The 15,882-nt window shown below is 53.3% G+C and overlaps 4 protein-coding genes across 4 annotated transcripts; 2 read left to right on the forward strand and 2 right to left on the reverse strand.

Annotated features, from left to right (window-relative positions):
- Positions 1-1,855: 1,855 nt before the first annotated feature.
- SMI1 (SMI1/KNR4 family protein) lies at positions 1,856-3,567 on the forward strand (the record flags this gene model as incomplete). Its single annotated transcript, XM_083198304.1, has 2 exons — positions 1,856-1,866; positions 2,124-3,567. 2 exons carry the CDS (start codon positions 1,856-1,858, stop codon positions 3,565-3,567), a joined length of 1,455 nt encoding a protein of 484 aa, XP_083046039.1.
- Positions 3,568-5,889: 2,322 nt separating this feature from the next.
- On the forward strand, positions 5,890-6,330 carry ACO1O0_008951 (DUF3433 domain-containing protein; the record flags this gene model as incomplete). The annotated part of the gene is made up of 2 exons (XM_083198305.1): positions 5,890-6,182; positions 6,312-6,330. 2 exons carry the CDS (start codon positions 5,890-5,892, stop codon positions 6,328-6,330), a joined length of 312 nt encoding a protein of 103 aa, XP_083046040.1.
- Positions 6,331-9,867: 3,537 nt separating this feature from the next.
- ACO1O0_008952 (uncharacterized protein) lies at positions 9,868-11,049 on the reverse strand (the record flags this gene model as incomplete). The annotated part of the gene is made up of 1 exon (XM_083198306.1): positions 9,868-11,049. The coding sequence occupies one exon, from the start codon at positions 11,047-11,049 to the stop codon at positions 9,868-9,870; it is 1,182 nt and encodes a 393-aa protein (XP_083046041.1).
- Positions 11,050-13,389: 2,340 nt separating this feature from the next.
- Positions 13,390-13,641, reverse strand: ACO1O0_008953 (uncharacterized protein; the record flags this gene model as incomplete). Its single annotated transcript, XM_083198307.1, has 1 exon — positions 13,390-13,641. One exon carries the CDS (start codon positions 13,639-13,641, stop codon positions 13,390-13,392), a length of 252 nt encoding a protein of 83 aa, XP_083046042.1.
- Positions 13,642-15,882: the final 2,241 nt, after the last annotated feature.

Below are 15,882 nucleotides of genomic sequence, written 5' to 3' on the forward strand. Positions count from 1 at the left end.
TAGGTAAATGAAACCGGAGGCCTTGCAAGACGTCATGTCGGGATGATGTTTGATTGCTTTCAGCGGTGGCCAGTATTTGTGGCAAATTCGTGTTAGTTGATAGTTTGATGATGGAACGGACGATAACTCTATCCATGACGATCGAATGCTGTCCTTTAATGCTTCAATGGTGATTGCGCTTGGGTGCTTCTAAAGGTCAACTTTAAATCCGGGCAGTCCCAAGCAGCCCCGGTGGACAAAACATTAGGTACAGGAGGTAATAGTACCCCAGGTTCCAGGTTATTAGCGGTGCCTGACTCGAGGCATGGTTCCTGGATCCTCTAGCGACTTACCATTTGTAGCGTGCAACTACGGGTACTACTAGCCATTTTAAGGTCTTAAATACGAGCGCTCGGCAAAGCCCGAAATGCAGGATCCTTGGCAGGACCATCGCTGGAAATAGACTGACAGGTAATACGTACTACTCGTCTTGCCAGGTTACGACGTTGCCACAATACCAGTCTGACAGTACCTAGTACTTAGGTAGCATGTTTGCATGGGGAAATGCCAAACGCAAAGGACTTGGTGAGGGCAGGAGAATGGCAGCTGACAGCATTGCAACGATGCAGGACGGCGAATGGCACGCGGAGGGATCGAGGTCGGGTGGCGAAGTGGATAGGAGCTCTAGTACTCGGAGTAGCAGAGCCCCTAAAAAAAGCTGAGGCAAGACCCGGGTGTGAGGCCGCATGCTGGAGCAGCCAGTCATAGGGCGCCATCAGTGGGGGGTACGGGGGGGGGGAGCAACCTCCTAGCCTGCAGTGTGGGCGGGCTGTTTGGCTGCTAACGGAAAGGGGCCCCTGAGTGCAGTCACTGGCAGTCACTGCCCAGAAGCTGTGCACCGGCGCAGTTGGTCACTACGAGTACGAGTGCAGTGGGCCAGGCTGCCAGCAGGCTCCTGGCTCGAGTTGTCCACCGGGCAATTTCCAAGGTTGGAGCTTGCAGGTTGGCCGGAGACTCGGTCCTCCTCCTCATCTCGGGCTCTTAATCACGTCGATGCCAGCGCCCGCCTGCCGTCCACCACCACCACCACCACCAGCAGCGACGCTTCTCTCTCCATTCAACTCACACTCGCTCTCTCCCACAATCGACGTTGTCAAATCGTGCATCCTACCTTACTCCTCGGTTGCATATACCCGTGGCTGTTCGTTCTCCAAGTTCAGTTCACTGGTGCGATTGTCAATTTCCTTTTCCCTTCCTTGCGCATTGTCCATCGCTTTTAATCATCCGGCAGAGTCCCTGCATCTGCCGTTCTCCTTCGCTCTGCTTCTCAGGGGGGAGGGAATCGTGCCAAGGACCCGCCTGGCCATCGTCGACTCTGGCCAAAAAAATTCCACACTCTGCACCAACGAACACAGTCAACAATCAGCCCCCCAACCGCGTTCCGTCGCCAGCTCTGCAGGTCTGCGAAGCACCGGTCGCAGCTTAGCGAGAAGCTACGCCATCTGCCATAGCTAGACTATCTTCGCCAGTCAAAGCGCTTGCCGACGGGCGCAACCACCCCGAAGACACGGTACCTGCACCCGATATCCGAGCCCCATTTCCGCGCTTTTTTTTGGCAGGGGTCCCGGGGTCTGTTTGGGTCTCTTCCAAGTCCCTGAACCTAATCCTGCCCGAGAACTCGAGCTTATTCTCTGGCCTTTCTTCACCTCCATCCTTCACCATCCCGAGTCTGCCACCTGGCGCCGTCGAACGAACCGCGTCGAGACAGAGCACAGTTGCTCTCAGCCAGCTGGCCAGGGGTTCCACGACTGGGGGAGCCACGAGCTAATTGCCTTTGTCACCGGTTCATTGGCCCAGAGCCAATTCCCACGCCATCATGGCCAACTCGTGAGTTTATCTGTCCCGTGGCTGAGCCTTAATTGGATTAAAGTCGCGGTCGCTAACCGCGCGGTCAAGATTTGGCTCTGCCTTCCGCTCATTCTGGCATACTATGACCAGTTATGACCGCCGTAAGCCTACCCCCCCTTCTCATCAGCGGAACCCCCTAGAGCACTTGGGCTTACTGTCTGTTATCCAGATTCTACCTATGATTCGCCGCAACGTAGCGGCCGTCACGTTCCTCTCCACAACCCTCGAACGAATAGCCTTTTCACCGGTGTAGCCACCGCCTCCGACTCCCGTCCCGACGTTAGCTCCCCCTACTTTGACGAGAACGGCCGCGCTTCTCCTTCCCACGATGGCAACCCCACTAGTCCTGGGGGTGGTGGCTCTTACTCGCCCGGCCTGAGGTCCATTGCGGCCAGAAATGCTAGCCAGACTGATGGCTTCGAGGTGCAAAGCCCTGGCGAAGTGCAGATGCAATCGTTTGAGGATGGGCTCCCGCCTCCTCCGCCCGTTGCGCATTCATGGCGTCGCATAGAGGCCTGGGCCGAAGACAACTATCCCGAGTTGTGGGATCAGATTTGCGAAGGCGCCACCGTCAACGATCTCAACGAGCTCGAACATCAGCTCGACTGCTCTCTACCCCAGGACGTCCGAGAATCCCTCATGCTCCACGACGGGCAAGAACGTGGCGGGACCCCAACTGGCATGATCTTCAGCGCGATGCTGATGGACTGCGAGGAGATTTCCCAGGAGTACGATCAGTGGGCCAGAGTCAACCAGCATTACCTCGCCGAGGCACAGTCTGCGCAAACTACCGTTCCCTCCAAGGCCTTTGGCGGCGGGAGCAGCGAGGCGTCGTCCTCGAGACAGCGACCTTCATCTCAGTCCAGCAACCCCGACGAATGGCGACAGAACCTCATTCAGAAGCAAGATTGCGTTCCGCCGGGCGCCGTCCGGAAGGCGTACGCTCACTCTGGATGGATTCCCCTTGTTCGGGACTGGGGCGGCAACAACATCGCTGTCGACTTGGCCCCCGGGCCCAAGGGCAAATGGGGCCAGATTATTCTCTTTGGAAGAGACTACGACACGAAATATGTTGTGGCCCGATCCTGGGCAGCCTTCCTTGCTGTTGTGGCCGACGATCTGAACAGTGGCAAGTGGTTCGTCGACGAGGATACCAGCGAGCTGAAACTACGCGAGTTTAATTCCTCGCGGGTTGAGCCACCATACTTTAACATTTTGCGATGGAGAATGGACCAGAAGTACGGCCGACGTGCCCCTCAGCGCAAGTCCATGGTTCCCTCGGGCAAGGGTACATCTCCACTGGGATCCCGTTCGTCCTCGCCCTATGCCAGCCCCGTGGAGAGCAATGGAGATGCTAGAGGTCGCTCGATGCAGCGGCTACGGGGCACGTCTCCTCTGACAAGCCCCATGCGGGCGGGCTACGGAAAACCCCCTCCTTTGAGCAAGGTCACGGAAGAGACAACGATTCCTGAGCTTGCAAGCGCCAACATCGATCCAACCACGCTCGTCGAGGTCGAGACGCCACAGGAAAGCGAAAATGCCAAGGGCCCAAAGGTCTCGACGATGGCACGGCCCGAATCGGATCTGATTAAGCTCAAGGACAAGGAGAACGTGTCGCCCACGGAAACGACAAAACAGCCCAAGGTTGTGGATGAGTCTATGAAAGAGATCGAGATCTGAGATGACCAGGAGCGAATGTGGCGACATTTCTCATACTGCATGACTGCATGATTTTCTTCTACGGCATTTCTTATCCTTCGAAAACTCGACAGAAAGTCGGGCGGTCCATTTCTGTACACCGTACCAGTTGCAATACACGGGCGTTGGGGCGTCTTGACAAATCAAGGAGAATCGGTGGTGCCGCTGCCGGCCAGGATAGGGATAATAGACCTTGGCCAAGAAGGGGTGAAATCTGTCAGCGCACAGGCGTGCGTTGGCCATTCCCTAGGCCGGCACCGATAGTGTTTATGGATATGGAGCTCAAGTATCTTCTTAGCTATCGACCGCTGGCTATGGAGTTGGTACTGGGAGCTGTTAATTATTGTACAACTACTCCATACAGAGAGAGAGAAAAAATAGCACTATTGACATATTGAGTGTCTACGAGTAGTCGCCACCCCGTGAACAGAAGTGAGGATACTGCATTCCAGGCGGGCCAGGTGGTCTTTATATTATTGATCACCCGAGACGAGCACTTGACCAGCAGATCGGTTTTGGGCGTGGAGCAGTCTCAGACATGATAATACCGCCTCCAACACAGGAACTTGGCAAAGGCTCTCAGAGGGCTTCGAGTGTCTTGAAAGGTCTCGAGCCCCCGCCACGACGGATTCAGCAGCACCCAGCCATGAGGATTGGCGACCAACCACCCAACGACACGTTCACCAAGGACGATATGCAGTTGGTTCTCAGAATGCGGGAGGAGTCACAGGACCCCCCTCATCTTCAGTTATCACTTCGCATAATGCTGTTGGGACACACAAAACTGAGCTGTCCCCCATGAGGCTATACATGTCCACACGCTCGTCGTCGCATGTTGGGTGTCGGACCGTTGGAGTTGATGAAACAGGGCACAGTTGTCACCTTGTGTGGCTCAAAGGGGCCACTAACACACTTTACACACAACTTGCGCAGAGACGCAATAGTAGTCCCCTCTCGGTTAATGGCAGGCAACACCGCCGGGCCCCCGCCGTTGACTTTTGTGATCCTACTGCACGTGTTGCGCCTATGCTGCACAACATTGTGGCTTCGGTTGTCAACTTGTCAGAAGGCAGGCCTGAGACACGGCCGACTGCTCGACTGAGAGGCACAACCTGGAAGACCGAACACACTGTACTCGGCTCACGACCCCTCCCGCGATCGCCTTCAACATCCCCACCAAGATCAACCCAAACAGCAGCGGCTGCCATTTGTCCGTGCGCCAACGCGCTTGCGGGCGGCAGACAGCACGCGTCGAAATGGAAAGAGATGCTCGCTGCAGCTCAGGTTAGGCTGATCAATACGGAGCGTCTCCCCTCTGCCTCGTCCCATTCGCCCGGCCATGCGGTGCGTAGATAAACGTCGGCGTGTGGCGCCTGTCGTGTAGTATTAGCTAACTAGGTATTGGGTATTGGCTCCCCCTCCCCCCTCCCCCCTGGTCCGGGTGCGACGCCGGCGATTGTGGTACGCAGGCGCTTACAGCAACGACTTGACTTGCCGACGCCGTGCCCTCGAACCCCTCCCATCATGGAGACGTAGTTTCGGAAACTTGGAGGGGACAGAGCCCAACAGATGATGCGAGGCTGTGGCTAACATGGCTCTGCGGCTGCAGCTATGCGACCGTGTTAACACTGGCTTGGCCGTGGCTGTTGGCTCGGCGATGATACGATGCCCCATCCCATCGGCCCCCGTGTTACCGGGATGTACGGCGGACGCAGGTTTGGCCGCATTGGAAGAAAGCCTAAAGGAACCGCTGTCCGCTTTGCATTTCTTAGATCAAGGCTGAAGGGTTTTTTTTCTTCCTTTTCGTTACTTCGATCTCCTCTATCCTCCTTCTGGGTTTTCATTTCTTTCTACGGGGAGTTTTGTCTCTTTGATTGCCACCTTAGTTTCTACTATCTAATTCGAATGTTTTCTCCTATATTATATACCTGGGGGCTGTTCAGTACCGTCTTCCTCCTACGATAGATCCCCCGCTGTGCGGGAGGTGTTGTTCGACAATAATGGCGCCGCTTCGATATCAGTATACTCCTACACCAACAGACGACCAGTCCCTTAGGGAGAAATCATGGAAGAGTACAGTGACTACCTTTGTGGGAAACAAGGAGATGAAATATAAAGAGGGCAAGAGAGGCAAGCTTTCAGCCTGGTGGAACTATACACGGAAGCAAGGTATCTCTCTCCCTTGTCACTCATGTGATGAACCGTTTACTAACATTAGAAGAAGACTTGGATAGTACCGCGAAATGGATGCCTCTGTCAATGACCACCCCCATTTTATCAGCCGTCATTGTAGCTAGTTTCCTGATGGTCGCGGGCATTGAAATTCTAGCCCAGAAAAGCCAGAAGCAGGGAGGGCTAGCTCTGTCCCCATCGCTTGACCAGATTCCCCAGTATGCAATGATTTCTTCGCAATACGCCCCTCAGGTCCTCGCCGTCTTATACAGTCTGTTTTGGAGTTGGATCGACCTGGACATCAAAAGGATACAACCATGGTTTCAGATGTCAAGGCCAGAGGGTGCTACGGCCGAAGACTCCTTGCTGCTCGACTATCCCTACACATTTGTGGCTTGGGTGCCCTTCAAGGCAGCGCAGCGGAGGTAAGACTCTTACTCCATATCATGGAGACTCGCCCAGCTAACACAATTCCCAGACATTGGCCCGTATTTCTTTCTGGAACAGCGATGGTACTGGTGTTCTGGGCGATTACTCCACTTCAATCTGCACAGCTTGGCACTGGACCTGTGAACTTGAAAGAGTCCCGTCATATTGTCAACAGGTCTCGTCTAACTCCCTTGGAAACTCAAGAAGCACTACTAGGGCCTGAAGTTCTGATCACGGGATACTCTGTTGCGTGGCTGGAGCAGTCATTGCCCCCTTTCATGACGGCTAGCCAAGCGTTCATGCCATTCTACGTTGACAACGCAGCGGCTCCCTCAAATTCAGGTGTGAATTGGACGGCCTCTACCACAGAACTCTCAACCGAACTAGACTGCTGGCCTGCCGAGACCTCAAAGAGAGGTCCCTTCCAGAATAGTCTTTTTGACTTCCTTGATGGGCAAGGCTGCAACGCCACCATCTCAATCCCCGGGAATAAAAAGGAGACCCTGTTCTACGTCGGATACTACGACAGTCCATTCGGCACCTCTTGGCTCGGAAACCCAGCGTGCCCACCAACTGAGAACTCAACGCACCAATTCCTGGCTATCTGGGCAACCCCACTAGCGTCAGCAAAGGGGAAAACCCCTGGCTTTGATTTGTACTACGACTTCGAGTTTAACGCCATGTATTGCAAGCCCAGTTACTACAAGCAGGATGTCATCATCACTGTTAGCGCTGACACTCTAAAGCCATACCTAGATACTAGGAAGGCTGTATCGGACCGGGAAACGCTATCAGAATCCGAATTCAACACAACGGCGTTTGAATTTCTATTATCAAATGGCATGCCGGAAGAAATGAAAGACAGGGACCTTCCCTACTCCTTCCAAGTCGAGCAACACCCCAGACTCGATGGGTTCAACCTCAGTCATCCTGTGTCAACCATGGTTGGGTTTGCTCTTGCGGGAGAGACACAGTCAACTGTGGAGTTCTCTGACCCCAATTATCTCCATGACATCTTCCTCCGAGCGCACCAGTATCTTTTCTCTATCGCAGTCGATCGGCTGCTCGTTAACGAAACAAACTCCGTCAACCAAACTGCCACATCCACCTTTCCAATGCACGGGATTATTGTCAGCAGGGCCATATCGGCAGCTCTGGAGGCACTTCTACTCGTCGTAGCTGTCTTCACCGGGATACTTGTATGGCTTTGTCGCAAGTCGCCGTTGAACCTGAAAGTTAATCCATCATCTATTTCTCGAGTTATTGAAATATTCAGAGACAGTCCACAGCCTCTGGATGCCCTTTGTACCGTCGACAATGCCTGTGAAGAATCAATTCACGAGTCTACAAGCAGCGAGAAGTTCCTACTCAACTGGAACACCACCCGACATCGCCACGAAATAGTGCTTCAGAAAGGCTCCATCGTGGAGCAGCGCTGCGAGCGCCCCAAACCCAAATTCCAAAAGGGTTATTACAATCCTGTCCGTCCTGTTGCTCTGCGACCAGGATCAGGCATTGCATTCGTTGTGGCAATCATCGCGATCATAGTTGGGCTAGGATATCTGAAATGGGCCGAGGTGGAATTCACAGGTATGTCCATGTCAGCTTCCCGGTAAACAGATACTAAATATACCCAGGTTTGACAAGACCTTCTCAAGATAAGGAGGTTCAACAGATACTCGAAAATTATATTCCAACCGTCCTCTCAACACTCATTGAGCCCTTTTGGGTGCTGGTCAATCGGCTGTTATGCGTTTTGCAGCCGTTCAAAGACCTTGCAATTGGCAATGCGAGGGCAGAAACATCCATTTCCGCGACCTACTCATCTATACCACCGCAATTTGTCGCTTTGAGAGCGATAAAGTCTAGACATTTTATGCTCAGTGTGGTTTGTAGCGCCGTTTTCTTATCAAACATCCTGACAGTGAGCCTTCCTGCGATTTTCAACGAAAGGGACATCTCTGCGAAATATCCAGTCAACTTCACACCTCAAGTGGCGACTACATTCCACAATCAGTCCGTGTTCGACTTTCAGGGGTACTTATCGAACAGAACGATCACTACTTCGTCTTACCAGGACCACACTTACGCGGCCTTGGCCAACACAACTTCAGGGACAAGTCTACCTCCCTGGGTCACCACAGATTTTTACTTTCAGCCCTGGGATAATACAGATCGCTCCAATGACTCTGTTGCAGACTATTATAGCCTTGTCACCCGTGGATTTGGTGTCGAGACGAACTGTACCTCAATCTCACCCTCGACGTTACCCTTTGATGAGAAAGCCGAACCAGAGAACGATTATGACAATCTCAACAAAACCTACTGTGGAGACAACCTCCATATGGCTGCTACTCGGATTCGAAGACAACAGCCGTCGACCCCCTCGACTGGTCCGTCAGCACTGGAATATTCCAGCACGTCGTCATATGGACGAGTGGCTCGGTGCGATAAGACTTTGACACTAGGTTGGGCACGGGCACCGAAGGTCGAGGACCTCAACGGGACCATCGAGGCTAGTTTTGCCATTTGTCGGCCCATCTTTCATACGGCAATGTTCGAAGTCAAGGTGGACAAGGAAGGATACGTCCAGTCCTACGAGCGGATAAGCTCGCTTGAGCCAAGCTTGGACTATTCGCAGTCTGATATTCATGCCGAGATGATGATTGCACACGCAAATATTATCATTTCCATGGGTGCTGCCCCCTGGCACAATGATACCTTGACTCGGGATTGGATCAACCACCTCCTGGCAGAGGTCAGAGGCTCCAGAACGATTCTAGATCCAAACAAGCCTGTACCGAACCCCGATGATCTTATACCAGATATTGATCGGATCTATCGCAAGTTGTTTTCTCTACTTCTAGGGTTCCAGAGATCCTATTTGTTCGACGAGCCACGAGGTGATCAAGCCGTTGAGGCCAAGAGAACCGTGACAGAGATGCGCTTGTTCCTGGATCAACCGGCATTCATCATTACCATGGTTCTTCTAGGGTTCAACATCGGCGTCGCAGCTCTATTGTATACTCGAGGTGTTGCTTTTGTGCTTCCACGGATGCCGACTAGCCTCGGTTCGATAGTCGCATATTTCGCCCCAAGCAGGATTGTGGAGGAAGGGGAGTCGATTAGATCCCTAGCTCTACAGAACAAAACGTTTAGCTTTGGGCGATATCTTGGTCGAGATGGGAATACGCACGTTGGTATTGAGATGGATCCCTTTGTCGCACGCATTGATCCCGCATCCCTGGGCAAACGGGCTTGGACGTGGTTCAGGTTGACCAAGTCCCGGAAACACACGAGGGGATCACTACAGGACGGCCCATGGTTGTAAGGCCGGGAGGTTAGACACGCAAAGTGACATTCTGGAAAATTGCACCGATACATGGCAACCTCTTCAACCTGCACATGCTTGTGGTTGTACTAATGTTACTGCTAGGCACAAATCAAACACAAATTCCTAATAGAGCGGTAAAAATTACCAATTCTGTATCCGCATAATCATCAGCTCTGGGCAGCTATTCGGTCTCAGCATGTTCGCAATGAAACTCGGCAAGATATATCGATTGAGAGTATGTATCCTAAAACGCCACTCTAATACAAGATTGGCCTATGTAAATGCTAACGTAGTCCCAAAAACTCTAAAATTTACGACTCGCCTGTTCATCTCCCTAGGTTGCTAGCTTAGGAACGACGAGTAGTTCGCTTGGATCGGCGCATAGACCGCTTTGCGTTCAACGCGTTAACCTTGAGATCAGAGGACTGTCCGCTCTCGCAGCCCACACCGGCAGCCATGGCAATGACCTCGGACCAAGTGCCGCTAGCACAACGCTGGAAGGAAGAGCCACCGATGCAGTTCCAAGCCCCTTCGCTTGAGCATGCAGTGCCAGCAGCAAAACCAGAGCCGCCATCGCCGCCATCGCCAGGCGCAGGCTCCTCGGGCTTAGGCTCCTCGGGCTTGGGCTCCTCAGGCTCAGGCTCCTCGGGCTTGGGCTCCTCAGGTTCAGGAGCAGCAGTCGGTGCGGCGGTGGGAATCGTGACGAAGACACCGCCAGGGAGAGTGGGTGTGGGAGCCGGGCTGTCGGGGACACCCGGAACACTGGTGGCAGTAGGAGCGGGCGCTTGAGAAGAGGAGGGAGCGACCGTGGGCTGGGGAGCGGGCTGAGTGGGGTTAGAAGGAGCACCAGTAACAGCAGCGGCGCAGCCATTGCCAGTAGGAGCACCCCAAGCTTCAGTCGCACCATTCAGTCTCTCAACTGCTTGGCCAGGGTCTGGGAATACAACATCGGCCGAGTCCAGGGTGAAGCATTCGTTTTCAATGTTGGCGACGAACATGTCGGGAAGGGTATTCATGAAACCCTCGTCTCCACTGCCGCCAGTGACTTCAACGGAGGCACAGTTCATGTACATCTCCCTGTTCCCGACTTTGTTGAACCAAGTCCAGGCAAAGACATAATCGCCCTCGGGCATCTCCTCGGGAATGGTGAAATCGTACTTGTAAGGGATTTCGGCGTCGGCATTGTCCCCCATATTGCCGGTCTGATCTTGCGCAGGGCAGCCGCCCTCAATAGACTTGATGACCTTCCACTGAGACTGCTTGGTGGGGTTCTTGTCAGTTGTGACAGAGACCTGGCAAGAGCCACCACCATGAACAGCACTACCCTTGAAGGAGAGCTGCTGAGTGCTGCCAGCCTTGTAGGAATTGGCGGTGGAGCCATCAGGCGAGAGATTCTTGCAGGGGAAGTCGGATCCATTGCCCTCCAGGGGGCTGTTGTTGGGATTGCCAAAAGGGACCGGGTTGGTCATGACGATATGGGCGCTGGCAGCCGAGGCCAGGCCCAGGACAGCAAAAGCCTTAGAGAACATTGTGAAGAAAAAAGGATGCTGGATTCGGTTTGTCGTGGGATGTGAGTCTTTAAAATCTAACGTGCCAGACGTAGATTTTTGAGATCCTTAAAGAGTTATCGGTAGTCGTCAAGACTTTGGGTTTGAAGTTTGGAAGTCCTAGAAGTGGGAATGAGCACATGGATATTTCAAATAGTGAGATCCCGTTTGTGAGCAGGAGAGATGTCTATGGAAGCATAGACAAAAAGGTAGTGAGTGCAAAGATGATCCTGAGCATTCACTTGGTAACAACAAGATGATAGGTTCGGACAACGAGTGGATGGGATGGCGTGCAGAGGGATGTTTGCCCAGTCGGTGACTGACGTGTCGGGACTTACAGAAGAAGCCGCGGGATCCAACGGGAAAGCGCGCGGATAGAGTTGTACAGGAAATGGTTGTCGCGAGACCGAGCTCTGACGTTTTAACTCGAGATGAGAAGGAGAGAACTGCACCAGGCGGGTGATATGTTATGTGAAAGATACAAAAGCCAAGGACTAGCCTCGAGAAAGAATGAAGGAGTGTGAATGTCTTGACGGACAAGCCTCTCTGAAAGGATAGACTGAAGACGAAGATAGGTCTGTGAAGAAAGGAGGGGAGGTGTGGCCGGGACGCAGGTGGCCGGTCGTCTTATACAGGACGTTCCAAACCACGCCTGGCGGTGGAGGAGTCTCAGGGGACCGTCCGGCCCGCAAGACAACTCCGCTTAGGCACAAGAAAACCACTAAACTAGAAAAGAAAGGAGCCACCCAGTGTGTATCGGCCTATGTGAGGACGAGTCATCGGGCGGAGTCAGCCGGGACGATTGGACGGCATGGCTTGTGATGGCTCGCATAGCGACTACCACTGAGCGGAGGCCGGCAGAGGAAACATGCCATCACCAGGATCTCCGGGTTTGCCAGCGTTACCAGGATTGCCAGGAACCCAGCCAGTCAAGGCACAGGCTGGGACCCTGCCGAATTGGTTTCGAGGCATGGTGGAGCTGCCAGGGGCTCGCGGAATCTAGGTCTGATACTGTCTGAATCGTCAAAAGGGAGGAGAGTGTGGATGGATGGCTGGTGATAGGCTGGAGAGCGCGTTTCAACATGGCTGAAAAGTCCAGCAAGGACCCGTGCAGGTTGTTTAGTGGCCAGGCTCCCCACACAGAATAGCAACAATCCGCCGGGCATCCTCCTTGAGTCCTTGACTCCTTGTCGGTCGGATCGGCTCCTTGTCCCCGCTCGTAATTGTCCCTGGCCAAGAAAGACTCTTTTCTTCCGGGACCCATCAAGGCCGGCAGGGGCATTGTCTCAGGAAAAGAGGCAGCTGCCAGGGTGCCACATTGATACGACGCCGCGCCCCGTGTCTCGGTACCTAACTGCAGTACCGTGACAGCGCAGCGGGGACAGGTACTCTGTACCACCAGCACCGCCATTCATCCATTCCACTGCGCCTCAGCTTCTCAACCTTGCGTTCCTCGCATTATTCTTGACGATTGTCTGACAGGCGGGACCTCATGGACAGGGCACAAACGCCGACAAAGCCGTGAAGACATTCCCCAAGGCTAGATCTAGACCGGCCCTTGGTACCTAGGCTGCTGCCAGTCCAGATTTGGTGTCGCCCAGCATGCGGCCTCCAATCGGACCCCCAGAACCTCAGGCTCGGAACCGTAATGGCCAGCCCATGTGCGACCCTTGAGCTGGCCGCCTTCACCGACGTCACGGGTCGGCGCAACGTCCCACTGCAACATTGGCCAGGTCAGGCCCGCTAAGCTCCGGCCATATGTCACTGTCCACCAGTCTCTCCTCTTCAACCATTAGTTGGCGAGTCGCGTTGCTATCGTGGTCCTTGACTGGAACGGTGCAGACCAGGATAGGGGACGAGGCTGGCAGGCTGAAAACATCTGGCTGAAAAGTGAAAACACCTACCCCCGCTGGGAGGGGGAGGGCTGTGCCTAACAGGGACGAAGGGGGTGTTTCCCGCTGATCCAGGTTGTCGATCGTCGGTGTAAAAACGCATGAGTGCTACGGTAGGATGAACACGGGCTGGACAAACACAGAAACAAATTTGTGGACTCAATGCATCGCGACGTCGGTCTTGTCAGTGACCGTCAGAAGCGTGCAATATGCGCAGATCCGTTTCCGGGTGGCCGTAGGGTCGCAAAAGTGTTTGGATCCTGAGGCCCGAAATGTCGACGGGCGTGGAATGGATGACAGGCAGCCACATGCATTCTAACGTGCTGCCCCACAACTCTGCGCGCCCCCCATCTCTGCGCAATTGAGGCCATCACAACAACGAACTTTACATAGGAATAACTCAACACACGGTGTTTCAATTGAATATCTACTACTGCAGTCGCTCGGCTAGGTCGTCGGCAGCTAACTCAGCAATTTCTGCGGCCTCATCATCAAGATAAGGTCCGTGGTTATCCACATAGCTATTGGCCGCTGCTTGGGCCTTGTTCCGAGCATTAATCAGGTCTGCCTTTGTTGCAAATTCCTCATTAGGGTCTTTGTGCACCTTCCGGCGCTTAGTAGGCTCGAGTGCATCGACCTTATCCTTGAGATAGTTATTTTCCCGCTTTAAAGATGCTATCATTGTGTTCCGTTTATTGAGGGATTCACCAGCCTTATATAGCATCGTACGGCGGGCCCGATCAATGGCCCTAATCTGCCGCCGTAAAGGATCTAGTTGCGAGATAATATCCTTCTTGTTCTCTGGAGTATAGATATAGCGGATATTAGTCTCTTAAGATCGTTCGGGTATGTGTGGTGGGCTAGCTTGGTGTTAAGTATCCCCATAAGCGACTACCGTATTAATCGCCCGTGCTCTATTCGTAGGGTAAATTCCCGCGGCCTTAAACCCGCTTCGGATATTCTCCTTTGAAATGGCTTTCTCGCCTACTAATTTATAGGCGCGGAGGAAGCGGCGTTTTTGAGCAGGAGCACTCGTGCTTTGTTAGGCGAAGGCACGGGTCTGGTCGTAGAACTCGTGCTTAAGAGGGCTAAAACACGCTACATCGAGCGGCTATGTAAGGTAGGATAAATACGCGGGGAGCCATAGTGGATAGACTTTATTGATATATGCCTCGTATACGAATTCCGCTATCTTATGAGGCTTAAATCTATCTAAGATCAGGATACGCTAGAGCGATGGTATCTCAGGCTTTGTTTCCGGTAAGAAGATACCGCGGAGCCACTTCATTATGATATACGAGTTTATCTAGCCCTTATTCGACGCAATTATCTTAAAGTCAGGGATCTTATCCGGCATCTACTGCCCCTGAAGGTTCTTGCCTATAAGGATCACTAACGGCGTCAACCGGCGACCCGTAGCACTCGCACACTCCGCCATAGTAGCCTAAGTTATATAATCGCTTGTTATGATAATAGAATATCGCGTTGCGCTTAATCCGACGACCTTTCCGGCGCTTATTTCGGCCTCGGATATGCCGGTCTCGTCTATATTATAGATGCGGCTACTGCCGATAGATATCGTCTTGATGAGGTGATCTAGACGGTTATAGAAGGTCTCGAGGGCCTTAATGGTAGTCTAGCTAGTTCGAGATACCTTAACTCCCCTACTAATCTTCCTCTTGATCGATGGGTTACGGTTAATAAAGCGGTCTACCTATTTCCGGCCGATGAGGTTGTCGCTGCCGCCGTTAGATACGATGACCTGTGCGAAGTCGCGGATTTCCTTCTTCTTTAGGGCCCTCCTATACTATTCCTCTCGTAAGACCTAATCCGCTAGCAATTCCTCTTACTTTGGGGATAGTTATTGGGAATCGGCCTTAGCTTCTCGAATCGTGGTAGCTCCATTGAGCCGGTTACGGATCGTGGACTCGGGCATACCCCAGTCTCGTGCGGCAGCGCGAATTGAGCCAGAAGTATATGCCTGATCGCAGGCATTTTCAATGCACTCGTTACGGATGGACTAGGGGCTAGTCATGATGCAAAAAATACGTAGTTTGGATAAGATTTGATAGAATTCTGGTTGTACGAAGGTGTTGTGTTGATGTTGACGCGTCTTGGTTTGTCTGCGCAGAGATAGGGGGCGCGCAGAGTTGTGGGGCAGCACGTTAGATTCAGGAACCGTCCACCACACCTCATCTACTGGCTGGCGTAGGGATCCCATGCTTGCCTCGCTCCGCGATGGCTATTCCACGCAGACGAGTCAGGAGCGAGCTTGGGCATCCTGGTCAGACAATTCAACGCCCAGGCGCGACGTCATGCATCACTCAACTCCTTCCGTATCATCGCTCTTGCGCCTTTTCTGTAACATTGGAATGTCACTCGATGTCTCTTTGGATAATCCCTCTCCTCAGGTCCGGTTATCCGCAGCCACTCGAATTCGTACTATGTAAACAGTTTTCCCAGGTGCTGAGACCCGGGTACCCAACCACTTAGTGGATGGTGATGCGCAGTGCGATGATCGCCCTGGGGAAGATCTCATGGGGTCGTCCGCCCAGGGGTCTGCGAGGCCCGTGGTTGGGGGACCCGTGCCCCTGAACAGAGTCTTGGCATGCAGGGGTAAGCTCAACTGACAGCCACTCACCCTGCCCAGGACCGTTGAATGGTCTTAGACCATTTTTTGGGCATAGAGCCCCACGGCCAATCGCCGTGCAGTGCTCGGTCACTCGGTGTGTGGGGTGGCTTTGGTGGTGGTCCATTTGCTTTGGGCAGAAGCCAACTTTTTCATGAAACACAGGATGGTTTCACCCCCGCAGCCACGAGATCTTTAGGGCAGTTAACTCGAAATTTTCCACGTCTCCTGCTAGCTGAGGAGAATGTAACTCGGAGTCGGTTCCATGTGATCGCTGCTGATCATCGTGGAGGT

Source organism: Amphichorda felina, assembly GCF_050947745.1.
Source record: "Amphichorda felina strain 45539 chromosome Unknown scaffold_9, whole genome shotgun sequence".
NCBI classification, from domain to species: domain Eukaryota; kingdom Fungi; phylum Ascomycota; class Sordariomycetes; order Hypocreales; family Bionectriaceae; genus Amphichorda; species Amphichorda felina.